Source organism: Balaenoptera ricei, chromosome 6, assembly GCF_028023285.1.
Source record: "Balaenoptera ricei isolate mBalRic1 chromosome 6, mBalRic1.hap2, whole genome shotgun sequence".
Lineage (NCBI taxonomy): Eukaryota > Metazoa > Chordata > Mammalia > Artiodactyla > Balaenopteridae > Balaenoptera > Balaenoptera ricei.
The window spans coordinates 115,379,552-115,404,122 of record NC_082644.1 but is presented as its reverse complement, the minus strand read 5'-3'; the positions used below and the strand labels follow the sequence as shown (position 1 = coordinate 115,404,122).

General features: G+C 56.7%; 2 protein-coding genes across 4 annotated transcripts in view; one reads left to right on the top strand and one right to left on the bottom strand.

The window, feature by feature from the left end:
- Positions 1-329: 329 nt before the first annotated feature.
- PTGES2 (prostaglandin E synthase 2) lies at positions 330-5,514 on the top strand. Its single transcript, XM_059925716.1, has 7 exons — positions 330-823; positions 2,008-2,205; positions 2,890-2,948; positions 3,320-3,469; positions 3,738-3,938; positions 4,259-4,376; positions 4,846-5,514. The coding sequence occupies exons 1-7, from the start codon at positions 554-556 to the stop codon at positions 4,966-4,968; spliced, it is 1,119 nt and encodes a 372-aa protein (XP_059781699.1). The 5' UTR covers positions 330-553; the 3' UTR covers positions 4,969-5,514.
- An 8,463-nt stretch (positions 5,515-13,977) lies between these two features.
- Positions 13,978-24,571, bottom strand: part of SLC25A25 (solute carrier family 25 member 25) — a 33,982-nt gene continuing 23,388 nt past the window's right edge. For 2 of the 3 annotated variants that reach the window (XM_059925713.1, XM_059925714.1), the window contains exons 2-10: positions 21,997-22,123; positions 21,818-21,905; positions 20,724-20,835; positions 19,351-19,509; positions 17,581-17,733; positions 17,133-17,240; positions 16,866-17,033; positions 16,145-16,295; positions 13,978-16,033 (exon numbers count right to left, since the gene is read on the bottom strand). In XM_059925713.1, coding sequence (XP_059781696.1) covers positions 15,849-16,033; positions 16,145-16,295; positions 16,866-17,033; positions 17,133-17,240; positions 17,581-17,733; positions 19,351-19,509; positions 20,724-20,835; positions 21,818-21,905; positions 21,997-22,123 — 1,251 coding nt within the window. In that variant the 3' untranslated portion in view covers positions 13,978-15,848. Of the gene's footprint in view, positions 16,034-16,144; positions 16,296-16,865; positions 17,034-17,132; positions 17,241-17,580; positions 17,734-19,350; positions 19,510-20,723; positions 20,836-21,817; positions 21,906-21,996; positions 22,124-23,322; positions 23,449-24,571 lie in introns of those variants that run through there. The other variant, XM_059925715.1, reaches the window with a different exon arrangement.

Sequence of the window (24,571 nt, the reverse complement as noted above, 5' to 3'; positions counted from 1 at the left end):
ATCTGAGACACGTGGTTTCTAAGGCCCCCTGTGTGTGTGGAAAATTTTATGGTTCGGGCCACAGAAGAAACGGTGCAGCGGTGCGGGAGGGCAGAAAAAGCCCGATTCGAGGACACCCACCTACTGTGGGTCGGGCTGGGCGGTTTCTGCGCCTCTCATGGACCCGATGCCGTGACGCTTTCCCTGATAGTCTGAAGGGTTCACTCTCTTTCGATTGGGTGCGTATTACGGATTACGCTGACGGCCACATGGCGAGCTACGTGGCCGAGTTCCTGCGTTCGTCTCCGGGTCACCACCGAGACCAGTTACATCCACACTTTAGAAGCCGGGGCATTTAGCAGACGTCCCCAGGTGTGTTTCTTCGGCTCTGACGGATGTGTGGAACTGGGCTCCGAGGACTCACGCCCAGTCCCACGAGAGCTGGCCCTCCCCACTCGGCATCACTGTCACTCCTGGCAACCTGCGGGGCGCCGGAGACCTGCTCCTTTAAGAGGAGCCTGAGCCTGGGCCATCTTTGTTTCTCGCGCCCTCCCGCTGCGCCGGCGGAGCAAACATGGCCCACGCTGTGCGGGCGCTGTGGCCCGGCGGGCGCGCTCTGACCTGGAGGCTGGGCGGTCGCCCCGCGCTGGGACTCCCCGCACAGAGCCGGGCCGGCTTAACCGGGGCGGCGGGAGGTCCGGGCCCCGCCGCCACCACCCGCAAGGGTTGCCCACGGCTCCTGGGGGCGGCGGCGCTGGCCCTGGGAGGAGCCCTGGGGCTGTACCACACTGCGCGGTGGCACCTGCGCGCCCAGAACCTCCGTGCCGACCTCTCAGCCGCGCAGGTAAGCCCGGGTCGGACCAAGCCTTGGGTAGGGGCGCTCGGGTCAGCGCCGAACTTCGGGACTTCTGGGAACCGGCGGTGTCAGGAATCGCCTCCTCCGTCCGCTCTTGACCTTGGACCAGTGACTTGGTTTTAAGCCCCCGAGCCCTCAGCGTCCTCATCTGTGAAATGGGGCGCTACTGATGCCTGCTGACTAGAATTCTCGTTGTTTCAAAGTCGTTTTCCTAACGTGTTTTAAGATTTTTTGATGGAAAGATTTGGAGATCACTGAAGAGGGAAAGCCTCTTGTACAGTGGATGGCTTTACAAACATTTTATCGTGTCCTTCCCACTGTCTCCAAATCCCGAGGTTGTGTATTTATTAGTGCTATTATTAGTGTTTTTACGGAACTGATGACCCTTAGACTCCAGGCCCTGAGACACGGAGGAACAAGGGTATGTCCCCCAAGCCGGGTGGTGGCCCAGCTGCCCTTGCGATGCTTTGTACACAGCACCAGCACCACCCCCCCACACACACCCACAGGCGCCCCCTTCCTGAACCCATGGGAACAGGAACGGTAGATGGGGAGTGGAATTCTGTGTCTCCCTGCCCGCCCACCTCCATGTCCCAGCCTCAGTCTCTCATCTCTGAACAATGGGGGAGCAGTAGTGCAGCTGTGGCTTTCAAACATGAATATGCTGCAAGCTCACGTGAGGCTCTCCTGCCCTATGCAGGCCAGTGGCCCAGATATAACGCTCCCCTCTTGTAGATTTGAGGTAGACCCCGCTCGGAAACGCTGGGCTCTGCCTCCACACCCCTTGAAGGGGTCGGGGTGGGCACTCCCAAGTTGAAACAGTTGCATCTGGGGGGGCACACCTGGCGCTGTCTGAAGTTCCCTTGGGACAGGAAGGAGAGGAGAGATGTCTGTCTAGCGTTGGACAGAGATGAGAAGATTCCTCCTACACAGAACAGACTTTCTACCTGGGGAGCCCACTGGATGGGCGCTTGGCTGTCCACTGCAGGAGCCTGTTCCCCACCTCCCTTCACCTCCCTTTCTCCCTGTCACCCACCCCCCATTCCTCCTGAAGTTCTCAGGTCATCCTAGAAAACTCTCCTGGGAAACTTTCGCTTGGGGGTGGGGCCTGGACCTGGGGGCGGGGCCTGGGCGCCAGGCCTCAGAAGCGCCCTCCTCTGCTCCTCATCCAGCTCTCCCTGTCCAGCCGCCTGCAGCTGACTCTGTACCAGTACAAAACGTGTCCCTTCTGCAGCAAGGTCCGCGCCTTTCTCGACTTCCACGCCCTGCCCTACCAGGTGGTGGAGGTGAACCCTGTGCGCAGGGCCGAGATCAAGTTCTCCTCCTACAGGAAGGTGCCCATCCTGTTGGCCCAGGAAGGAGACAGCTTGGTGAGCCTTGGGGAGCTCACCCCCTGCCCCATTGTCCAGGCTTGTCCTGGAATACCCCTGAGTTGGGCCCTGCTCTGCAGCCCTGGACGGAACTTGGGCTCTCCGGGCCTCGGCTGAGGATTATGAACCCGTGAGTCTAAGGGAGACAGAGGACCACAGAGCTTAACAGCATGGGTTCTGAAGTCAGGGTGGTCTGGGTTCACGGTGGGGCTCTGTCACTCACTGGCTGTGTGACTTGGGGCCAGTCACTTAGCCCCTCTGGGTTTGCTTCATTAATCAGCAGAGAACCATACTCTCCAGGGTGTAGGGCTTGGCTCCTAGTACGTAGCTTCTGAGTCTTCCCGGCTCCTCAGTGCCCAGGAGGCCAAGCGGGTGAGTGGGCAGGGCTCAGATCCTGGGTCCTCCCCACATTCTCCTCCCCATTAGCCACACTTGGGTCTCCCTTACTCAGGACAGGCTTCCCTGAGGGTGGGGAGTGGGTCCTGGGGGAAGGGAAAGCTCAGTGGGCATCGATTTTAGGGGTGAACCTCCAGGGACAGACAAACAATGCCCAGGTTCCACCCGACCAGTTTCTGCAGAGTGCTTGGGTGTCAGGATTAAGAGCCCCTGGTGATCCTGCCACTGGCCAGTCAGCCAGTACCCCCCGCCCCCCACAATCTTGATCTAAACCATCCTCTTCTCCAGCAACAACTGAACGACTCCTCTGTCATCATCAGTGCCCTCAAGACCTACCTGGTGTCGGGGTAAGGAGCCCCTGAGGCCCAGGCTGGCACTGCATCTCATCCCGTCTCCTATCTCAGGGAGGCCTCCCCTAGGTTCCTGCATGGGAGTGGGGTGGGGCTGCTGCTGAGATTTCCAGAATGGGCCACGGGCATCACTCTGAGACTCTCCCTTCTTCCGCACATCTCCCTCTGTTGGGGAAGTGCTTCTGGTATCTGCCCCAAGTCCCTCTTGCTGCAGGACCTCCTGTGTCACCCACAAGAGGGTGGGAAAGCTTTTGTGGGTCAGTCCTGGGGCTGGATCAGGCTGGGGTAGATATTCATCCCGAGGAGGTGAGGGCTTAGTCTCCTGGAGGAAGAGGGAGTCAGGGTGAGGCTCTGGATATCTCCCAAAGGCAGCCCCTCGAAGACATCATCACCTACTATCCACCCATGAAGGCTGTGAACGACCAGGGCAAGGAGGTGACCGAATTCTGCAACAAGTACTGGCTCATGCTGGATGAGAAGGAGGCCCAGTGGATGTATGGTGGGAAGGAGGCCAGGACGTGAGTGGGGCCGGGGCCGGCCCTGGGGATGTGGGGAGGGGCTGGCCTTCCCCAGAGGGGACCAGGCTGAGCGAGATGCTGTGAGCGGGGAGCAGCATGGGAGACCACGAGGGCTGGGGCTGAGCCACGGGCGTGACTGACTCTCCTTGAGGACCTCCTGCTCCCGTCTGTACGCTGGGCTGTCTAGATAGTGCATCTGCTCCCCCGCCTCCCAGGCCCTGGCTCAGGAAGCCCACCTGGGCTGCCTTCTGTCCCCCCTTTCCCCCAGGGAGGAGATGAAGTGGCGGCAGTGGGCAGACGACTGGCTGGTGCACCTCATCTCCCCCAATGTGTACCGCACGCCGACCGAAGCCTTGGCCTCCTTTGACTACATTGTCAAGGAGGGCAATTTCGGGACCGTGGAGGGCGCCATGGCCAAGTACATGGGCGCAGCTGCCATGTACCTCATCAGCAAGCGGCTCAAGAGCAGGTGATGGTGCACACGTGTGTGCGTGTGCGCGCATGTGCGCGTGCACCTGGGGGCCTGCCATCCCCAAGTCCCCAGCATTAGCCAAGCTGAGACTCAAACCCAGAACCCCTGATTGCCTCCCCCAACCCAGGGGAAGCAGGGCTGGCCTGGGAGTCCAGAGCTGGGTCCCTGCCTTGTACCTTCCTCTGTTTCCCTCTCCATGGTTGGGTCTCTTGTCCCGCTCCACCCCCCGAAGTAGCCTTGGCCCCCGGGCCTTCTCGCTCTCCCCACCTGTGCCAGGGTTTGGAGTTCCCCTGATGGACTTCCCCATTCCTACCCAGGCACCACCTCCAGGACGACGTGCGTGAGGATCTCTACGAGGCTGCCAACAAGTGGGTGGCAGCTGTGGGCAAAGACCGGCCCTTCATGGGGGGCCAGAAGCCGAACCTGGCTGATCTGGTGAGTGTGGTGGTGTCAGAGGGTGCACAGACCAGAGGGTGTGTCCTTGGGGTGGGGGAGGCCCAGGCAGGCAACACCTACGTCTCACAGCTCCGCCATCCCAGAGGCATCTGCCTCCACCGGTTGTCAAGGGCTTAAGGAAAACCAGTGCTTCAGGCTTCTACCCAGAAAAATTCCTGGGACAGTGTCTTGTTGGCCTGACTTCAATGCCAATCCCTGAAGCAGTCCTACAGCCAGGGTAGAATATATTGATTGCAAGGCTCTGGTCTTGGAGCGAGTGGTGGGGTCCCCTCTTCCCGAATCCTGCAGCCAACCCACACACTTCATTCAAAGCCCTGCGTGCAAAATTGGCCCATTAGTGGGTCACGGGGCTCCCAGAAAGGGGAGGTGATGGGCCCAGGGCACACACCTGGCAGAGGGCGGGGCAGGTGTGGACACCCCCTCTGTACCCGCCCCCCCCCTCCCCCAGGCAGTGTACGGTGTGCTGCGTGTGATGGAGGGTCTGGAGGCCTTCGACGACCTGATGCGTCACACTCACATCCAGCCCTGGTACCTGCGGGTGGAGAAGGCCATCGCTGAGGCCCCCCAGTGAACTGAGCACCCCTGCCGGGAGGAGGGAGGGAACAGTGGAAGACACCGGCTGTGGGGGACCAGGGCCGCTGGGCCAGCACCTGCTGATGCTGTGATACAGTGCCGCAGGGGACAGGATCATTCGACCTCTTGCCCACCCCACCCTAACTGCCCCCTCGCTTCTAACACTGGACGTCTGCTGGAGCCCTGGGGCGCTGGGGGACAAAGCCCAGGCTCAGTTTCCATTCACAAATGTACCCCCGCCCCCCGGGGCATGGAAAGCTACCTCCCTCACCAGCTGGACCCCCTCCTGGGCTTCCCTGCTCTTTAGCCTTCTCTGGGGCTCTGAAGACTGCCCTGTCTGCACCCCGTGGGTGGGAATCAGGTTGGGCTCCTGCCCTGGGCAAGGGAAGTGGGGACCGTCCGGTTTGGGGAGGCCCCATCCCTGGCTCCCCCTGGTTCCTGCTCTTCCCAGGTGTCCCCAGGACTGTGTGTCATGTTCACAATAAAGAAAAGGTTTGCTGCTCCCCGCGTGGCGGCACCATAGTGGAGGTCCGCAGCCAGTAAATACCGTTTTTCCTGTGCTTACTAGGTGTCAGGCCTGGGTGAAAGGCTCAGTGGGCTTTGTGTCCCATAACCCCTGGGACACGGCCATGGGATGTGCAGCAGGGAGGTGCAGAGATGGCCCAGGGTGCAGGTGCAGTTCTGCTCCCCACTGACCGTGGGGCTCTGGGCAGGGGCACCCCTCTCGGCCCGAGTCTCCTCATCTGTCAAATGGGCACAATGATGGTCCCCACCTCAAGGGGAAGTTGTGAGGCCTTGATGACAGGATACAGGTCAAGTGTGCAGAAGGGTGCCTGGCTCAGCAGGGGCCGGGGTTGTTCCAGTCCTGCTCTGGAGACCAGGAGACGAGGGTCCAGAGGACACAGTGCCTTCCGGGGGCCCCTCTGGCAGCAGACAGCCACCCAGGGCTTCAGATCCCAGGCCTGGCACTTCATGGTGGGAGGGGGGGGATGCTGGGACAGGGGTCTATAGAGAGAAGCGGCTCTGGGAACGAGGCAGGGCTGTGGGGTCCCTGTTCCCCTAGTTTCAGCAGATGAGGGGCACACTGGTCTGCCGAGGTGGCCCTGCAGAGGCCGGGCAGGCAGCCAGTGAGCTGAATTCTACCTCCCGGGCCCTCCCTATTGTGCAGTGACTGGGCAACCCTCTCAGAGCCTCTCAGGAGAGTTTAAATTTTTTCTTTGTTAATTTTTTTTAAAAAAAATTATTTATTTTATCTATTTATTTTGGCTGCGTTGGGTCTTCGTTGCTGCGCGCAGGCTTTTCTCTAGTTGCGGCGAGCGGGGGCCACTCTTCGTTGTGATGTGCAGGCTTCTCATTGCGGTGGCTTCTCTTGTTGCGGAGCATGGGCTCTAGGCCCGCAGGGTTCAGTAGTTGTGGCACGCGGGCTCAGTAGTTGTGGCTCGCGGGCTCTAGAGCGCAGGATCAATAGTTGTGGCGTACGGGCTTAGTTGTTCCACGGCACGTGGGACCTTCCCGGATCAGGGCTCAAACCCGTGTCCCCTGCATTGGCAGGCGGATTCTTAACCACTGTGCCGCCAGGGAAGCCCTGTTAATTTTTTTAAAACATAAAAACAATTCATGGTCTTTGGGGACTTCCCTGGCAGTCCAGTGGTTAAGACTCCGTGCTCCTAATGCAGGGGGCACGGGTTCGATCCCTGGTCGGGGAACTAAGATCTCACAAGTTGCACGGTGCGGCCAAAAAAAAGAAAAAAATTCATGGTCTTTGTATTAGCAAACATTCACATAAGGTAGAAGTGACAAACACTCTGGAGGCAGACAGTGTCATTTTGGGAGCAGTGGCCTCGGCTTCTGCAGGGCTGTCTGCCACCTGCTTGTTTTTGTTCCCATGGCGAGCATCTGTCCTTGTCACCGTGTCACACTGGCTGGGTCTTCATGGCTGCAGAGTGCTCCTTCCTCTGGGAGGAAGGAGAGAAGCTGAGGCCTGAGGCCACACCAGTCTGTGGGATGAGGAGCCGTGGAAGCTGCCTCCATGGGGCCAACAGGTGTTGAGGTCTCCCGAGTCACCGCTGTATCCAGGATGCAGTTCCCCTTCACTGATCAGCCTTTAAGTCCCAAGGCGCCTTTGCTCCAGGGACCTGCGATGGCCTGTGGACCCCAGAGCCTCCCTCAGCAGGGCAGGAACTAGGCCAGGAGCGCCACGGGGCTGCATCCCTGCCCCCCTCCCCACTTTCCCCGCTCTTCACAGATGGCCTTTTCCTTGTCACCCCCCGGGGTTACTTGGTGCTTTTCCAGCTGCTCAAGGAGGCCGACTCGCCTTTCTCTGTCTCAATCCCAAATTCCCCAAAGGGAGCATTTGATGTGACCTGCTTGGGATAAGGCGTCCACCTTCAGTCCATGGCACCGTGGCCCGGGGAGGCTCTCACGTCCCACAGCCCCACCCTGTGCTCCCTGCCCTTTCTGCTCCTACTGCTAAATCCAGTGATCGTGTCTCCCAGCCTCGGCTTCCTCTTGAGGCCTGGTCTGGCTAAGGAGACGCCAGGGGCAGGCCAGACCCCAGCTACTCATCACCACCCATCTCCTTGTTTTCACAGAGATGTTTTCTTCTGCCTTTGCATTTCTCAGAGGAGGCTGTGGTTGATGGCAGAGCCATGCTGGGGATAGGGGCCTGACTCCTGACTGGGGCTTTATCCCTGGGGCTGCGACAGGCAGAGAGGAGCCTGCCCACACCCTCCTCACCTCCACTAAATGGTCACCTTGATGAAAAGTCACCTTGATGAAAAGGACTGTGCTAACTAGACCCATTCTCTGTGACGGGCTGGAGAATGGCCAGTCAGTGCAAGGCCACCACGGGGCACTGAGTCCTGCTTCTGTCACGGAGTATTTCCCCCAGAGGTGACAACCTTGCCTCAGTTACCTTTTCCCATAACCAGCAGAGGGCGGTAGAGGATGCAAAAGCCCTGTAGGGGACGGCAACAAGACCTGGTGCTGCCACCTTGTGGCCAATTCTGGGATCGCATCTTTGGGCCATCTTCATTTTCCAGGGACTCTATTTGCCCATCTGTAAAATGGGTTTAGCATGCAAAGTGCTGAAGATGGGTAGGTAGGAAAAGTCACACCTTTCAGGGGAAAAGGCCGCAAGCTAGGAACCCTTGCCCCATCTTGGTAATGCTCGGGTCATGGCATGTGCCTGTGGGCATTGGTAGCAGCAGAAGGCCTGAGTTGGGAACTCTGCAATTGTTTGCTGTGACCTTGGGCAAACCCCATCCTTGCCCACCCATGGGCAAGCTCTCGGAGGTCAGTTACCCTTCATGGGGTTGTTGAAATCAGGGATGGGAAGGTTGCACAAAGTTGATGTGCATTGTTGATGTGTGAGGGGTGTTTTTCTGCAGCCGGTGGGGTCTGCTGTCTCTTCTCAGAACACACTCCCTGCTGTTTCCTGCTGGGCTCCTGGAGTTCACGGCCAAGTGCTCCAGGAAGTAAGAAAGGAAGAGAGTCGTGAGAATGGCGAGATCCCTCCTCCCTGGGAGTCAGGGAGGGCTCCCTGGGGAGAGCAAGCCACAGCAGGGGCTTTAAGGATTAGGATTCTGGTTTACTTTTTTTGTTAGATTATTAAATTTAAAATTTTCATTTTGATTATGCAAGTAATTGTTCATTGGCATAAATAGAGCTTGCGGATAAGCAAAAAGATGATACCAATTATTCACAGACCCATCACTGAGATTTAAAAATTTAAATATCAAAAAATTAAAAAGTTTTGAGACTTCCCTGGCAGTCCAGTGGTTAAGACTCCGCGCTCTCAATGCAGGGGGCACAGGTTCGATCCCTGGTCAGGGAACTAAGATCCCACAAGCTGCGCGGCACAGCCAAAAAAAAAAATTTTTTTTTTGGAGAATAGCCTTCTAGTTATTTTTTATGTAGTCTGCATATAGTGTGTATGTGTGTGTATATATATATATATATATATATATATATATATATATACACACACACATAAAATATGTTTATATATATAATTTATATTTTATGTACAATATTTATATCTAACAGTTAAATGGGGCCTATTTTGTGGCAAGCACCATTTTAAACACTTTACACATATTACCTCATTTTATCCTGTCAACATCCCTATGAGGTAAGTACAAATTTTCCCATTTTACAGATGAGGAAGCTGAGGCATCAGAAAGGTTAAGTGAATTGCCTGGTGTCATACAGTAAATGGCACAGGCAGGATTTGAATCGAGATCTCCTGGCTCCAGAGTCGATGATCTTAATCACAATGTCACATTACTTCTCTCTCTCTAGATACATATTTTTTAAAATAAAAATTCAGATCACACAGTAGCTCCTCAATCACATTCCAGATCAGTAACTGTTATCCCTCACCATTTCTAATGACTGTTCCACAGTATGCCATGCTCCACTGGATGACTCTTCCCTAATTTTTTTAACCAGTCCAATGGGAAGGATGTGGATGGGCAGAAGTGTCTAATGGGAAACAGGGCTGGTAGTGGGGGGACAGTGTGGTGTGGGCTGAATAATGGCCCCCAAATATATCCAGGTCCTAATCCCTGGAACCTGGGAATGTTACCTTACGTGGTAAAGACACTCTGTAGGTGTGATTAAATTAATGATTTTGAGATGGAGAGATTTTCCTGGATTATCCAGATGAGCCCTAAATGTAATCACAGTCTCTTTATAAGAGGGAGGCTGAGGGAGGTTTGACTAAAGAAGAGGAGATGTGAGAACAGAAGTGAGAGGTTGGAATGATGCCAGGAAGAGGTCGAAAGCCAAGGAAAGCAGCCGGCCTCCAGAAGCCAGAAGAGGCAAGGAAATGAATTCTCCTTGAGAGCTTCTGGAAGGAACCAGCCCTGTGGGACACCTTGATTTCGGCTCATTGAGATTGATTTTGGATTTCTGGCCTCTAGAACTGTAAGGGAATAAATTTGTGTGTGTGTGTGTGTGTGTGTGTGTGTGTGTTTGGCTGTGCCACGCAGCATGCGGGATCTTAGTTCCCTGACCAGGGATCGAACCCGTGTCCCCTGCAGTGGAAGCACAGAGTCTTAACCACTGGACCACCAGGGAAGTCCTGCTTTTGTGTTGCTTTAAGATGCCACGTTTGTGATGATTTGTAGCAGCAGCCATAGGACATTAATACAAATGGTACAGACCAGTGTAGTCAGGGAAGAGAAGCGGCTACAGGGAGCCAGGTGACCCGGGACAAGTCCCTTGCCCTGTGTCAGTTTCCTCCTCCCTAAAATGAGGGGCAGGGGTTGGGCTCTTTGGTGTAGCAGGGGGCCCCCACCCTGGCAGGCGTGGGTGGAGCCAGCTCATGGGGCTTTCACAACTGCCGTGGGGAGATAATGTTTGGTCCTCGGCCACAGGGACCCTGCTGAGCAGCGATAGCAAATGGCCCGAAAAGACTGTTCCTTTGTGCCGCTCCCCCGCCAGCCTCTGTGTTATGGGACGCTGACAGCAGGAGAGGCCTAGGCTTGCCTGGCCCCTGGGGGCTGGGGTGGGCCTCTGGCCTTCTTGTTTCCTTCCTGCACTCCTGCATCACTCCCCTCCTGCTGGCCTTCCCACCCAGCGCTGGCCAGCCTCTCCAGCCACTATAGCTGGGACTCGCTGGTCTGCTTCTGCTTCTTGGCCCTGGAGGGCAGGGACCAAGGTCCACGCCTGGGCAGAGGGGCCCGGCAGGCAGGCTGTTCCTCTTCTCACCCTTCCCCTACATTCCAACCCGCCCAGACCAGCGAGATGGGGACTGGGGGCAGCCTGGCCAGAGCTGAGGTTGAGAACAGGGCTTCAGAGTCAGCAAAACTGGTTTGAATCCCGGCTCAACATGTGCCCTCTTTTGGGGGGTGGGGGAACGCTGTGGCTTGTGGGATCTTAGTTCCCTGAACAGGGATCGAACCCGGGCCCTCAGCATTGAGAGTGGGAAGTCCTAACCACTGGACCGCCAGGGAATTCCCAACATTTGCCCTTTGTATGAACCCAGAGGAGTCCCTTCCAGCTCTGAGCTGTAAGGCAAATATTGTGCCCATCTTGCTCGTGAGGAAACTGAGGCTCAGAGAGGCATGAGGTTTGCCCAAGATCACGCCGCCAGGTGCCAGGATTCAAGCACAGGCCTGCCCCACTTTTCCCCGGTTCTCTGTGGCCTCCTGGCCAGGAGAGCAGCCAGACGCCAGGTGTCACCCACCTGAGGTGAGGCAGGGAGCACCTGCCCCTCAGTGAGGGTCCCTGCGGGTGGGTCGTGGCGTGGTTCCAGGCTGCCGGGCATGCTCTGGGGGCAGCGGCCCCAGCAGAGCCCGCGGCATCTTCACCCCCAAGCATGCAGCGCGAGTGGGGTCCTCTGACCTGCCTTCGAGGCCGCGTCACCTGCTCACGGTGAGGCCCTGGGCAAGTCCCTTCCCCTCCTGGAGTCTTAGTTTCTGCCTCTGTAAAATGGGGACATGGTGGCAGCAGTACTTGTGCCCTGTGTGTGCAGAGCCCCAGCTGGCGCTCAGCGATGGTGCTCCCATGACTTAAGAGATGAGATGAGATGAGAAGGTCTGACTTCAGAAAGGAAGCACGAAGAGGATGGGCCAGATCCCACAGTGGGAGCTGCCCCCACCCCCATCCCATGCCAGAGATCCCAGGCCTCCTCACCAGGGGAAGGAGGGAGGGGGGACTGGAATGAAAAGCATTTAGGGGAAATCACTCTGTGAGTTTGGAATCCGGGATGGGGCAGGGGAGCTGCGAGATAAAACTCTTTATTAAGGACCGGCCCTTTCCGTTTCCTGTCTCATTTCAACTTTCCAGCAGCCCTCCCAGGCTCGTCTGGAGGTAGGACGGAGGTCTGAAATGCGTCTCCCTGAGCTAAAATCAGGGTTGTCAGCAGGGGAGCGTTCCTTCCAGAGGCTCTCCGGGACTTGGTCCTTGCCTTTTCCAGTTTCTAGAGGCCGCAGCATTCCTTGACTCAGGCCTCCTTCCTCCATCTTCAAAGCCAGTGACCTCGGGCTGAGTCCTCGCCCGTCTCCCCGCCTCGCCTCTCTCCCTGCCTCTGTCTCCCACGTGGAAGGATCTTGTGACTACATTGGGTCCCCCTGGATACTCCAGGCTACTCTCCCTATTTTAAGGTCAGCTGATTAGCAACCTTAATTCCATCTGTGACCTTAATTAGCCTTTGCCATGCCACCTAATTCACAGGTGGTGGGGATTAGGACGCGGCTGTCTTTGGGAGGGGGTATAATTCTGCTTCCCACACCATAGAATATTTGGATGGGTTTTATCCGATTAGTAACTATTCTTTAAGCATGTAGTGGGTGCCGGGCACCTACTGGGAACAGCAGTGAGAAAGCCAGCAAGTACCCACACCCTCTAGTTAGCGGGGAGAAGTGCAAGGGAGAAAAACAAACGGGGTGGGAATGAGCTGGGCTGCGGGGTGCAACAGGACTGCCATTGGAAGTAGGGTGGCCAGGGACAGCCTCTGTAAGAAAGTGACATTCGATTAAAGACTGGAAGGAGGGATGAAGGAACAAAGGAAGGAGGTTGGCTTGGTGACACATCAAGAGTCACCCACCTCAGAGCACCTCCCAAAATTAACTTCTGTGCTGGAGAAGCCCCACTCCCAGCTGGAAGGAACTGAGGACCTGGGAACCTGGGACCTGGCCACCGTCCCAAGGAGAAGCCTGGATGGGGTTGGGGGGGGGAGGGGGACACGACCAACTTGACAAGACCCAATGGTTAGGAAATGGTTTATGCCTGTTACCCTGGTAACAAGCTGACGCAAGTGGCATATTAGTTTCCTACGGCTGCTGTAACAAATCACCATGAACTTGGATGGCCAAAAACAATAGAAATGAATTCTCTCACAGTTCAGGAGGCCAGAAGCCAGAAATCCAGGTGCCAGCAGGGTTGGTTCCTTCTGGAGGGTCTGAGGGAGAAATCGTTCCTGCCTCTCCCCTCGCTTCAGGTGGGTGCCTGCAATCCTTTTCTTTTTGGCCGCACCCGAGGCTTGCGGGATCTTAGTTCCCCGACCAGGGCTCGAACCTGCGCCCCCTGCAGTGGAAGCATGGAGTCTTAACCACTGGACCTCCAGGGAAGTCCCAATCCTTGGCATTTTTTGACATGTCGATGCATCACTCCAACCTCTGCCTCTGTCCTCATGTGGCCTTCTCCCTGCGTGGTGCTCTCTTGCCTATCCAGATTTCCCTCTTTTATAAAGACACCAGTCATTGGACTTAGGGCCCACCCTCACCCAGGATGACCCCATCTTGACTTGATTACATCTGCAAAAACCCTACTTCCAAATCAAGCAACATCTGAGCTTCCCAGTGAACAAGAATTTTGGGGAGACACTGTTCAACCCAGCACAAGTGGTATACGCGTTTCATGCAAGGGCACACTTCTGTGTCTCCCTACAGCCTCTGAATGCCAGAGCCCCCTGGCACGTTCCCCATACAGTCCCCCACCAGCCAGTGGCACCGAGGGCTGTCAGTGGGGGGATGGGGACTGGGGTGTCGAGTTATTTAATGAACATTTCACTGAGCACTCTGTGCACTGGGCACTGCCTTAGGTGCTAGAGGTACAACCGCAGACACATTCCCTGTTCCCAGAAAGCGAATAAAGGATGTCCAGGGGGGCCCTCCAGCATCTCTAAGTCAGAAGGATGGGCAGGAGCCAAATCTGAGGCTGGGGAGGGGCAGCCAGTGAAGTGAAGAGAGGCACAGTGGTGTCTGGAGGTGCTTCAAGCAGGAGACAGGGATCAACTCTGCTTGACATGGGCTGAATCAGGGGAGGGCTGAGGAAGGACCAGACTCACTATCTCCTGGGGCACTGGAGACCTGTCAGAGCACCCCAAATCCAATGAACATCCATTCTAAAGAGGGGGTGCCTCCAGAAGCCCAGAGTGGGTAGCTACTCTGAGGGGTAGCTTTCTCATGTTCTCTCATGAGAAAAAGGGATTTGTAGTCTAACATGTAAACAGCCCCATGCCACCCAAGCCCAGGTCAGGAAAACCATGGCTCCGTCATCAGCTCTGAAACAACTTTATTAGAAGGCTGTTTTAAATGACAACTTCCAATTCTTTCTTAATTTGCTTTGTCACCAATTCCAGTTATAACTCTATTCATATATAACAATAAAGCTTGCATTGATCTTTGCATCCTATTTAAATTGTCCTCATCAGGCCGTTCCGGTGAATGGAAGTGTGGCTGTGCAGTTGCACGCTGACCAGCATTACTGAGCAGGGGTAGCGGGGGGCCCAGGACAGAGGGAGCCCGCTTCACGGGTACAGGTGGGGAGCCGGCCGCCCTCTCCTCTGGCCCCCACCCCAAACTCACAGTGATAGGCACCTCACTGCCTTGTCTTTCAAAAAGGGTGAATAAAGAAATCCCTCCCAGTCCAAGAAATGATTTGGATTTCCATCTTCAACAGGGTTGAGATTTCCCCCACTCTTCCTGCCCCCTGATCAAACCCTCAGATCCTAAGGCTTCCTATTCCTAGGTGCTGGCCCCGCCCTGACCTGCCAAAGGACTGTCTCTCCGTGATCAGGGCCCTTCTGCCTTCTTGCCTTTCTTCTGTCACCAGTTCCGAAAGGAATTTCTTTGGACAGACATGGTGCAGCAGCGAGAAGGGTCACTCCCACGGCCCCCTTCTTCCTCTTCCCGCCCCACCTCACAGGTGTTGGGAAGGTGCAGTCAACCAGGAACATAAATATGAATAAAAAATGAACTTGAAAATGACAGGCTATTAATTAAACAAATCTATAAAAATAGTTAGGACATAACTCTGTTCAAATAAATACAAAATAAATAGGCTCCAAGCAGTGTGATACGTTGCATCAGTGGAATGTGAGGCTGGTCCCACTTTGCCCCAGTTGGGATTGGACACGAATCCCCGGGGCGTCAGAAACAGACTTTAACGCGGTCAGCCAAGCCATTGGCTCTCTTTGTCTTCCCCCTGGAAGAACAGAACTTGTACATTTGTCCAGCTTGTCTTTCTGAACAAAACCCTTTTTCCAACAATACATAATTAAGGCCTTGAACACCTTTTCCTCCTCTCACCAGGGCGTGCAGACTCAGGGCAGAAACTGCCCTTCCTGCTTCAACACAATGCCCACTGCCCTCATGCCAGCAGGGAGGGAGAGGGAGTTGGTTCTGAGCTGGTGCCAGTCCTGACAGAGGCCGGGGCCAGCTCAGAGCCCCATGAGCCCCCCAGCAGCAGGGAGCAGAGGCCCTCTGGGTTCCAGGACCCATGAAGCCATGCGCCAGGGCGCCAGGCAGCCTTGCGTCCAGGTGCCCGTCTGCGGGGCAGCTCAGAAGCCAGACTCCTCCCTCTTCCCTGCCAGTGGCTGCGCTGCCGGCTGGGAAGTCGGGCCGAGGTCAGGTAGAACTACCCTTCCCCACGGACTGGGCGGAGAGGAGCAGCGTGGCGGGGGGAGTGGGTTGCGGGCCCTCCTCCTACCGTTTAAAACAGCAGCAAGGAAAGAAGCAAGGTGGGCCCGGGGAGGACGCTCAGCAGGCCCGCAGGCGCCCCGCGCCAATGGTCCGGCTGCGAGGACGCGATGGAAGAACTAAGCCAGCCTCCCAGCCCAGCTATTCGGCAGGCAGCACAGAAAATGTCCTGTCCCCACGCACGCGAGCCTGTGTCCTGCTGAGCCCTGGACCCTGAGGAACACCCACAGGTCTTCCCTGGAATGGGCACGGGGGTCAGCCAGGGCCAGCAGGACAGACCCAGTGGGCCTGCCGGCTCTGCCCCCACCCCTGCAGGTGCATCCCAGGGTTTTCACAGCTTGGCTTAAGTCAGCTTAGTGTTGGCACATTCACAGAATGAGATGGCTACACATCCCGGGGCTGCAGGCCCAGGATCAGCGAGTCCGCGGGCAGGCTGGCCTCCCTCCCGTCACCGCGACTGCACGCCCAGGGTGATCTTCAGGTTCTCGTACACCACATAGCTGATGCTCACGGCCGGAATCACCTTCATGAAGTTGGGGGCCAGCCCCCGGTACAGGCCGAAGGCCCCCTCGGTCCGCAGGATCTGTTTGAAGAGGCTGCTCATGGTCACCTCCGGAGCGCCCTCAATGGAGGCTGCAGGGAGAGAGGTCGCCCGTCAGGGGCCCCTCGCCGGCTCCTTCCTACATCCCAACCTGCCCGGGGAGATGGGCCCCTGGGGACTGACTGGCCTAAGACCAGCCTTACCTTGGGCCTGCATCCGGGTCCTGACCAGGGCCAGTGGGTAGCTGGCCAGCTGGCCACAGGTGCTGGACATGGTGCCACAGGCCAGGAGCACAAACACGCCGGGGTCTGCGCTGTTCACTGCATAGCGCTGCAGCCAGGCATTCTTGAGTGTCTGAAAGGGCAGAGGGGGGCGGGGATGAGCCAAAGGGCCTGCAGGCCCCAGGAAGGGAGGGCTTGTGCGGCAGTGAGAGACTGGGGGGCTGAGGGGACAGTTATCGGATCCACACAGGAGGCGTTGCCCCATCACATGGGATCCGTGAGGCCACTGTAACCTGATTCACTTGGCCTGGGCCGGCCCGGGCTGGCCTGGGGCTGGCTGGGCTCCCGGCCTGCCTGCCCTTTGTTTCTGCTGTCACTGGGGATTTCTGGATAGGATGGGGAGCAGGGATGACGCAGGGGCAGCTCCTCCCTTCCCTCCCCCGAGAGCCGGACTCCTGTGCTCCAGAGTCTGCTGGGGGCCCAGGGAGCCCCCAGGGCATTGTGCTCTGTAGATCTGCCTGCCAAGCCCCCGGGGGTACAGAACCTGGGGGCTGCCAGGGGCAGGCAGTGTGATGGGAGACCCCTGCAATGGACAGATGAGTCTGGAAGGAGACAAAGGGGGACGGAGGGGTGACACATGGCCAGGAGGGGGTTTCTGAATCTCTCCTGCTGCTCAAGGGGCCTGAGTCCTCTAGGGCCTCACCTCGTAGACGGCCAGGTCTATCCCAGCGTAGGGGATGATCCCCAGCATGTTGGGAACGTAGCCTTTGTAGAAGGCGGCCATGCCCTCTCTGGCCAGGATCTTCCTGGCGCAGTCCAGCATGCCCGAGTACTGGCCTGTTTTGCGCAGGGCCATCCGGGTCTTCAGGACCTGCAGAGCCCAACGGAAGCGACGGAAGTGTGAGCCCAGCCCACTCCGCACCCTCACCTCCACACGCACTGCCCGCCCCAGGACCAACGTGGCCCTCACCTCCATCGGGTAGATGCTGCTCTGGGCAATGGCCCCTGCCAAGGACCCTGCCACAAGCCTCTCGTGAATCCTCAGAGTCTCTTGGTCACTCCCAACGAGACGCTTGATCTGGAACAGGGAGCAAACAGACTGATACCCCCCAGAGACCAGCACACCTGCTCCTGCCCTGCCCTTCCTCCCGGAGCCTGTCAGGTTTAGCCGAGACCTGGTGTCCCTGGCACTTTTGATGCTGCCCAGAAATGGAAGGAACTGGCCCCCAGTGGAACTGGTTGGTGGCAGAGCTGGGGTCAGGCTCAGGCCTTCCCACCCCCCGCCTGGCCCTGCTGTCCCTCGGGTACAAGGACTGGTTCCAGGTTCCAGGGAATCAACAGGGCAGGGACCTCATTCCAGGGGAAGCTCAGGAAGCAGCTGCTGATGGACGACTCTCCCTGGGGAGCTGGGTCCTCACCTGTTCATAGGCCATGAACTTGATGGCCGACTCGGGGGCAATTTTGAGGACGTTGATGCCATTGCCGCGCCAGAGTGATTTGGCCCCTCCTTCTCGAATCATCTGGGTGAAGCCACCCACGATGCACATGTTGTTGCTGCGGGAGGCGTGCACCTGGGGGGGAAGGACAAGCGGTCAGAAGGAGCTCAGCGGCCACAGGGCCACTGTTGCCTGACAAAGAGCCAAGATCGAGGTTGGCAGGCAGGCTCCGCCCTCGTGGTACTCTGAGGCCAGCTCGGTACCCTGAGAGTCTAACGTGGCTGCTCTAGGTCCCACTAGATTCTGCTGTGCACCTGCTGGTGCCAACCCCATGCTAAACACCTCCACAAGGACTACTTTAAAAAAAGTTGAGCTTTTTGGACTTCCTTGGTGGCGCAGTGGTTAAGAATCTGCCTGCCAATGCAGGGGACATGGGTTCAAGCCCTGGTCCGGGAAGATCCCACATGCCGCGGAGCAACTAAGCCCGTGAGCCACAACTACTGAGCCTGCGCTCTAGAGCCCGTGAGCCACAACTACTGAAGCCCGCGCGCCTAGAGCACGGGCTCCGCAACAAGAGAAGCCACTGCAATGAGAAGCCCGCGCACCGCAACGAAGAGTAGTCCCCGCTCGTCACAACTAGAGAAAGCCCATGCACGGCAACGAAGACCCAACGCAGCCAAAAGATAAATTAAAAAAAGAAAAAAAAATTGAGCTTTTTATTATGGAAAATTTTCAAACATATATAAAAGTATAGAGGATTACATAATGAGCTTCCATGAACCCATAATGAGCTTCAACCATCATCAAACCAGCCAACTGATGCCCCACCCCCCATTAATTTAAAGCACATCCCTGGCATTTTGTCATTTCACCCAAGGACAGCTTTTAATCTCTACAGCATTCCTGGGGATTCGGTTAAGAAAAACAAACTGACGAGGCAATTTGTTCGAACCCCTTAGTTTCCAGAGGAATAGAAGTCCTGGGGGTGAAGTCTGGGTCACCCAGCTGGGACGGTGGGACCCCGGGTCGGGTCCCAGGCCCAGAGCTCCTCTCCCCGAAACACTCGCCTCCCTGATTCAGCACCAGAAGGGAGTTCTCATTCTTCCATACATAGGCCTCAAACCGAGGCAGGCCCAGGGGGCGCTGAGGGGGTAAGGAAAGGATGACGCCTTTTCTGAGCAGGGTTCCTGGCACAAAAAGTGCCAGAACGCAAGTCAGGGGACAAGGGGGTGACTGGCCACTGTTCAAAAGACACTGGAGTCCACTGGTGTGTCCTCAGGCAGCTCGATTTCACAACCTTGCTCCCGACTTGGGTTCAGCATAAGCTGAACCTGCCCTGTGGACGTGGAGTCGGGTGCCCAGCCAAGGGAATGGTGTCCAGGCCAGATGAGGATCCGCTTGCACTGCCCCCCACGTGGTGGCCTATGTAAGGTGCACCTAAGGAAACAGGTTCCTGCCACACCCCAGTTCTCACTGGGGTCATCTGCCCCCAGTATGGCCCTGTAATGTGACTCCTGGCTTAAGGGCCTCAGATAAAATTAGATCAGGCCACCTAGGCCAGGATCTAATGTGCAAAAGGCCACCTAGGCCAAGATCTAATGTCACCCTTGTCTGAGCAATAATTCCAATCTGATTTACTGGGTTAGAAAAGTATGGGCCCAAAGCAGGGCCCCAGATAAGGGAGGGGAAACCAACCCACCAAAGAAACCCAAGGTGGAAACCAGGTGGCTTGGGGCCTGTTTTCCTGCGTACCTGCATGAGCACCTTGAGTCTGTCCAGGGGGGCCGTGCAGGTTCTCGATACGGCCCCCGCCCCACCGCCAGCCACCAGGTGTCTCCACCACATCCCCGTCTGCCTCTCCTCCACCGTGAACTCGTCGGGGACCGTCAGATTCTCACCCACGTCAAAGATCTGTGAGGAAGACCAACAACGATAAATCTAGCAGGCTCCCGAAGCTTGTGGCAGAACTGCCGGCAGACAGCTAGGTCCACAGCCTTCTGCCGCCTAGAATGGACCCCCTACCCCTTCGCTATGTGGAAGCAGCAAAGCTCTGAGCTGTCTGTGGCCTTGGAGAGGCCCAGGTTAGAACTGAGAGCACAGCTGGAAGAACGCAGGTAGAAAACCACGCGGACAGCCCTTTTGGGCACTGCCAGGGGCTCCTGCAAGAACAGCTTACAAAGGCATTTCAGCTGAGGATCACCAGGCTAGCTGTACTGGAAGGTTCAAGTCAGGGATAAAAATTCTTCTGAAACCCGATGTGTAACCAGATCACGTTGGCAGAACATTATGCAAGGCTTCTGCAAACACGAGAGGGTTGTGCTGCCTGTGTAATGCCCTCTCTCCCAGGTGGCCTCCTGGCTCGGCAGGCAGAGCCAGTTCTGCTCCAACCCTGGGGCTGCAGGCCAGACCCACGGGGCAGCGGCTCCTACCCACAGAGCGTCCACCTAATTTCACCCAATGAAGATGCCAGGCGTCCCCTGAGGGCACCTCGGGAGACAGAGGAGGAGGAGCACCTGTGGCCTCCTCTTCTGGAGTCGACGGTCCAGGATGGATAAGACTGCCACCAGGGGATACTCAGCAAGGACCAGCAGAAAGGGATGCTTCTGCATGAAGGGGGCTCATGGGCAGGGGGTCAACGGGGCCACTACCGGTGAGGGTGCAGAGCTCTGTGTCTTTCTGACCGGGGGTGAAAGAGCAGTGGGGAGGTATTCGTTTGCCATAGAGAGAAATGACACAAAAAATGGGGTGGCCGGGGGGAGAAACTGAAGAGCTCTGCTACTGGATCTCTACAGAGCAGCCCTCGGGAGGCTTTGGGAGAACAAGGAGGCTCGGGGAGAGGGTGCTTACAGTGGACCTTGAAGAACAGGCAGCACATGGGGACAGGAGGGCATTGTTTCTAGCAGAGGGAGCCCCGTGTTTGGGGCATGGGCGGGCCGTTCAGGTTGGCCGGCATGAGGGAGATGGAGGGAGCATGTGGAGGGCTGGCAGAGAAGTAGACAGCCCTGCCATTGAAGGGGAGGTGGGCTGGGAACCCCCACCAGGATGGGGGCTAATGCTGGGCGAAGGGGACCCCATGAACGGACGAGGCAGAAACCGCCTTCCGGCCCCGGGAGCACGGGGCTCACCGTGGAATGCTTCCAGTACAGGATGATCTCAGGGATGTTTTCCACGGGATGCAGGAGGTGATAGTCTCGCCACTCGTTCCAGTCGATGGTCATCGTGCCATTCTTGTCCATGCTGCAAGACAAATGCGTGGGTCGCCCAACTGTAAACAGGCCCCATCTGTCAGCCGCACTTCCCACCTCCAGGGGAGCCGAGGGCAGGCGCGTGGCCACCAGGAAACCACAGAAGGCGCCTCTGCCCTGGAGGAGAAAAGGCCAGGTGGCTCCACATCCCACCTGGCACAAAAACGGGATTTAAGGGCCCACGAGAACCCCGTTCTGATCAGGCACAGAGGTCAAGGAGGGAGGTGGTCCCGAGAGTGACAACGGATACTTACTAGGTGACAGGGCCCCAGAAGTGGCCCGTTCGTATTCTGACAGACAGACAAAGGAGGATGCAGAGGAGAGAGGAGAAACAACACAAATAAGTGCTCTGAGCGGAGGTTAGTGATGCAAGCACATGCCACGGCACAGCACGAGGACGCACCCTCCACGTGGAGGGGAGCGAGGGCCAGAGGCTGCCGTCCCTGACCAGCCGGCTTCGGGCCCCTGGGACTTGGGGAGGCTCGGGAGGACAGGAAGTGGCTCTGGGGCTGTTCTGTGCGAGTTCCCAGCACAACAACGATGCCAGTCCCCAGGACCACCCCTGGCCTGCGGGATGCCTTTCGGGGCAGCACATCTGAGCGTTGTGTTAAGAGGAAGTTCCCCACAGTGGAGGGCGGCCACGTGAGCCCTGCCCCTGCACGACCGGGCAGAGAAGGGTGTTCCTTGCTGGCCTTTCACCTACTGAAATCCCCCACTAGTCTTCTCTCTTAGCGGGTGGCTGGCGCTCAGGTACTCTGCCAGGTGATCTGTGATTCTACCACCAGGAGCTTACCAGGAACCCGGGGAGCGGCTGGTCTCTGGGAGGGGTTACTTATTCATCCCTTCCAACCACCAGAAGCCAAAGTTCGCGGAAACAGGGTCAATACAGTGAACGGCACGAGGGAGTGAGTCCAAGAAACTTTCTTTCGTCACACTTCTGTTAAACCAGACGCAGGGGCTGGCTACGCACTCACCTCTTGAGGATTTTTTCTGCCTGCTGTTCAGATATCTTGACTCCCAGGTCCCGCAGGGACTGCATGATCTCCTGCGCGTCGATCCGTCCTGGAACAAAAAAGGCCGTGAGCCGGGAGCCAGCCCTGCGGAGAGGCCCAGGACCGCTGGGCCCACCGCTGGCCCCGGGGGCAACGCTCACCATCATTCTTCTTGTCCAAACTCTTGAATACCAGCCTCAGTTTCTTCTCGTGATCTTGGAGATAATGGACAAACTCTTCAAAGTCTAGCTGCCCATCGAGGTCTTTGTCGCCAGCTTGTACAATTTTCTATAAAACAAAAGTGAGGTTTTGTCCTTCAGCTTTTCCGGTCCCTCGTGGTGTCCCGTTCCCAGGAAACAACTGCTCAACCGTGAACAGAGGTGGCCCCATGACCCGAGACACTTCCCCTCCTCCACTCCCAGGGCCACCACCACCTGGATCCCCTAGGGCCAGCCAGAATCCAGCCAAGAGCCTGCCGCGTTTCCCTCATGAGCAAAGAGGAAAAAGAGCCCGCAAGAGGAGCCCTTGACAGAGGCCGGCAGCGGTGGGCTTGGTATTTCCACCAGGCCAGCTGCCCGGTTCCCCTGCAGTACTGCCCCTGGTGCCAGGTCTCAGCACCACATGCTCTCTGCCCAAATGTGGGGTGGCCCTGGAGCTCCAGATTCCATCAGAAACTCTGCAGCTTGCTCTTTTTATCCCTAAAAGTGGCACTGGCCCAAGAACAATTGGGGGTGACCAGGGTAAAGGTACAGGGCAGAGCTGGCCCCTGCCAATGCCTGCTTGGCAGAAATACTGCCAGAGAGAACTCTGGAGGATGGAGAAGTGGTAAGAGCAATGGGAACTGCTCTTGGGCCTGTGCTTGATGGCGCTGCCTGTCTCTGATCTCAGGGGAGCCAGATGCTATAACCAACCTCAGCTGCCTTAACCAGGCACTGAAAAGCAGGGCAGCTCCACTTAGGAATAGTTCAGTGACCCAAGGAAGCTTTAAGAGACCCTTTCCTTGGCAGTGAGGTTCCAAAAATCTGCGCCTGCCCTTAGAGATGAGCTCTGTTCAGCAGCTGCAGTCCGTTTTGGATGCTCAGCAACTGGAACTTTTCCACAAAAGCACAAGCACTTGGTTTGTGCCCGGGGTCCTGCTAAATGCTTTATCTCTAGTAACCCGCTGAATCCTCGCAAACAGCCCTAGGAGGTGGGTACTATCATTTCCCCCATTTTCCAGAGAAGGAAACAGAAGCTCACGGAGGTTTAGTAATTTATCCAAGGTCGCACAGCTAGGGAAATGGTGGGCAGGATTCAAGCCAGGCCTGTTGGACTCCAGAGCCACCTCCCTATAGGGTCTGCTGCCATTCTAAAGGTTAATCTCAAGAAGGTGGGGAACATACATGAGTCACTCCAACCCAGCAACACCCCAAAACCAGGACCAAAAATCTCCTAAGGAAAAAGGTTATAGTCTCCCTGTGTTGCCCAATTCTCTCAGCAAGAAATACCGTCACTATCCACAAACCAATGTGGGTTTCAAAGTCTTCTGAGCCAGTGGGTTTGGAAATTGATGGACCATTGGCTAGCTGGTCCTCTCCAGATACTGTGTCACCTAACATGATCCAAAGAACAACTCAGGGAGGGTGTGGCTGGAATGTGAGACAGAGGCTGGCACGTGTTCTATCAGCTGTCTGGAGTTATGTTAACTTCCTGCAGACATTTGTGCTCTCCACCAAAATACAGATTACATATAGGTTAGCACCCTAGATTTATGAGGGGAGCGGAAATAGAATCTGCCTGTCATTTAGAGAGGAGGCGAACACTAGGCACGAAGCTCGTTGGTATCTGGGTTGCTCTGGCACCAACGCGATCCGTGTGCCTTGTTGGGGTGGGTGCCCGTGATACAGAAAACTCAAGGACATGCTCATGCAGCTGATTTCAAAATATTCTAAGTCGTTGCTTCTACCTCAGTCCTGTCTCCTTCCTAGGATATGCAAATCACCACGCCCTGCACACCATCTGACCTTCACTGCCCTCGTGAGCACTGGGGGACAGCACAGGATCTGATTAATGGAGAAGTTGGGGTGTCCCTTTAGGAGGCAGGCGACCCCCTCAGACTCTGTAGCTGTTTCCCCATATTTAAAATAGTAATGGGGCTTCCCTGGTGGCGCAGTGGTTGAGAGTCTGCCTGCTAATGCAGGGGACACGGGTTCGAGCCCTGGTCTGGGAAGATCCCACATGCCGCGGAGCAACCGGGCCCGTGAGCCACAACTACTGAGCCTGCGCATCTGGAGCCTGTGCTCCGCAACAAGAGAGGCCACGATAGTGAGAGGCCCGCGCACCGCGATGAAGAGTGGCCCCCGCTTGCCGCAACTGGAGAAAGCCCTAGCACAGAAACGAAGACTCAACATAGCAATCAATCAATCAATCAATCAATCTTTAAAACAGTAATGATTTCTGCTGCCTCCTGCTCCAAAGAGACGCCTAGGAAGGTCCCCTCACCCCTGCCCGTTGGTTTGTTTCACCCAGGGCACAGCCCTGTCACCTCCAGCCTCCGCAGCCACGGTTCCAACTCCTGGGCCTCCAGTGAGGGGCCTCTCCCCTCCCCTCCTGCCCCCCAGCTCACAGAAAGCAGCTAGACTGTGCCCCCACTTCCTGGCCCTGCACTGCTTAGAACCCCGCCCTCCGCAAGAAAATTCCTTTCCATCTCCCACAAGTGCCTTCCCTATAATTCCAGCCTTCCTTGGAAGTCACATG

Excerpts from the sequence above, each read along its gene's own strand:
- PTGES2 (XM_059925716.1), top strand. The coding sequence starts at position 554 with ATGGCCCACGCTGTGCGGGCGCTGTGGCCCGGCGGGCGCGCTCTGACC. Across the intron at positions 2,206-2,889 it reads CCCAGGAAGGAGACAGCTTG|CAACAACTGAACGACTCCTC; the intron begins GTGAGCCTTGGG and ends CCTCTTCTCCAG. Across the intron at positions 3,470-3,737 it reads GGTGGGAAGGAGGCCAGGAC|GGAGGAGATGAAGTGGCGGC; the intron begins GTGAGTGGGGCC and ends CCTTTCCCCCAG.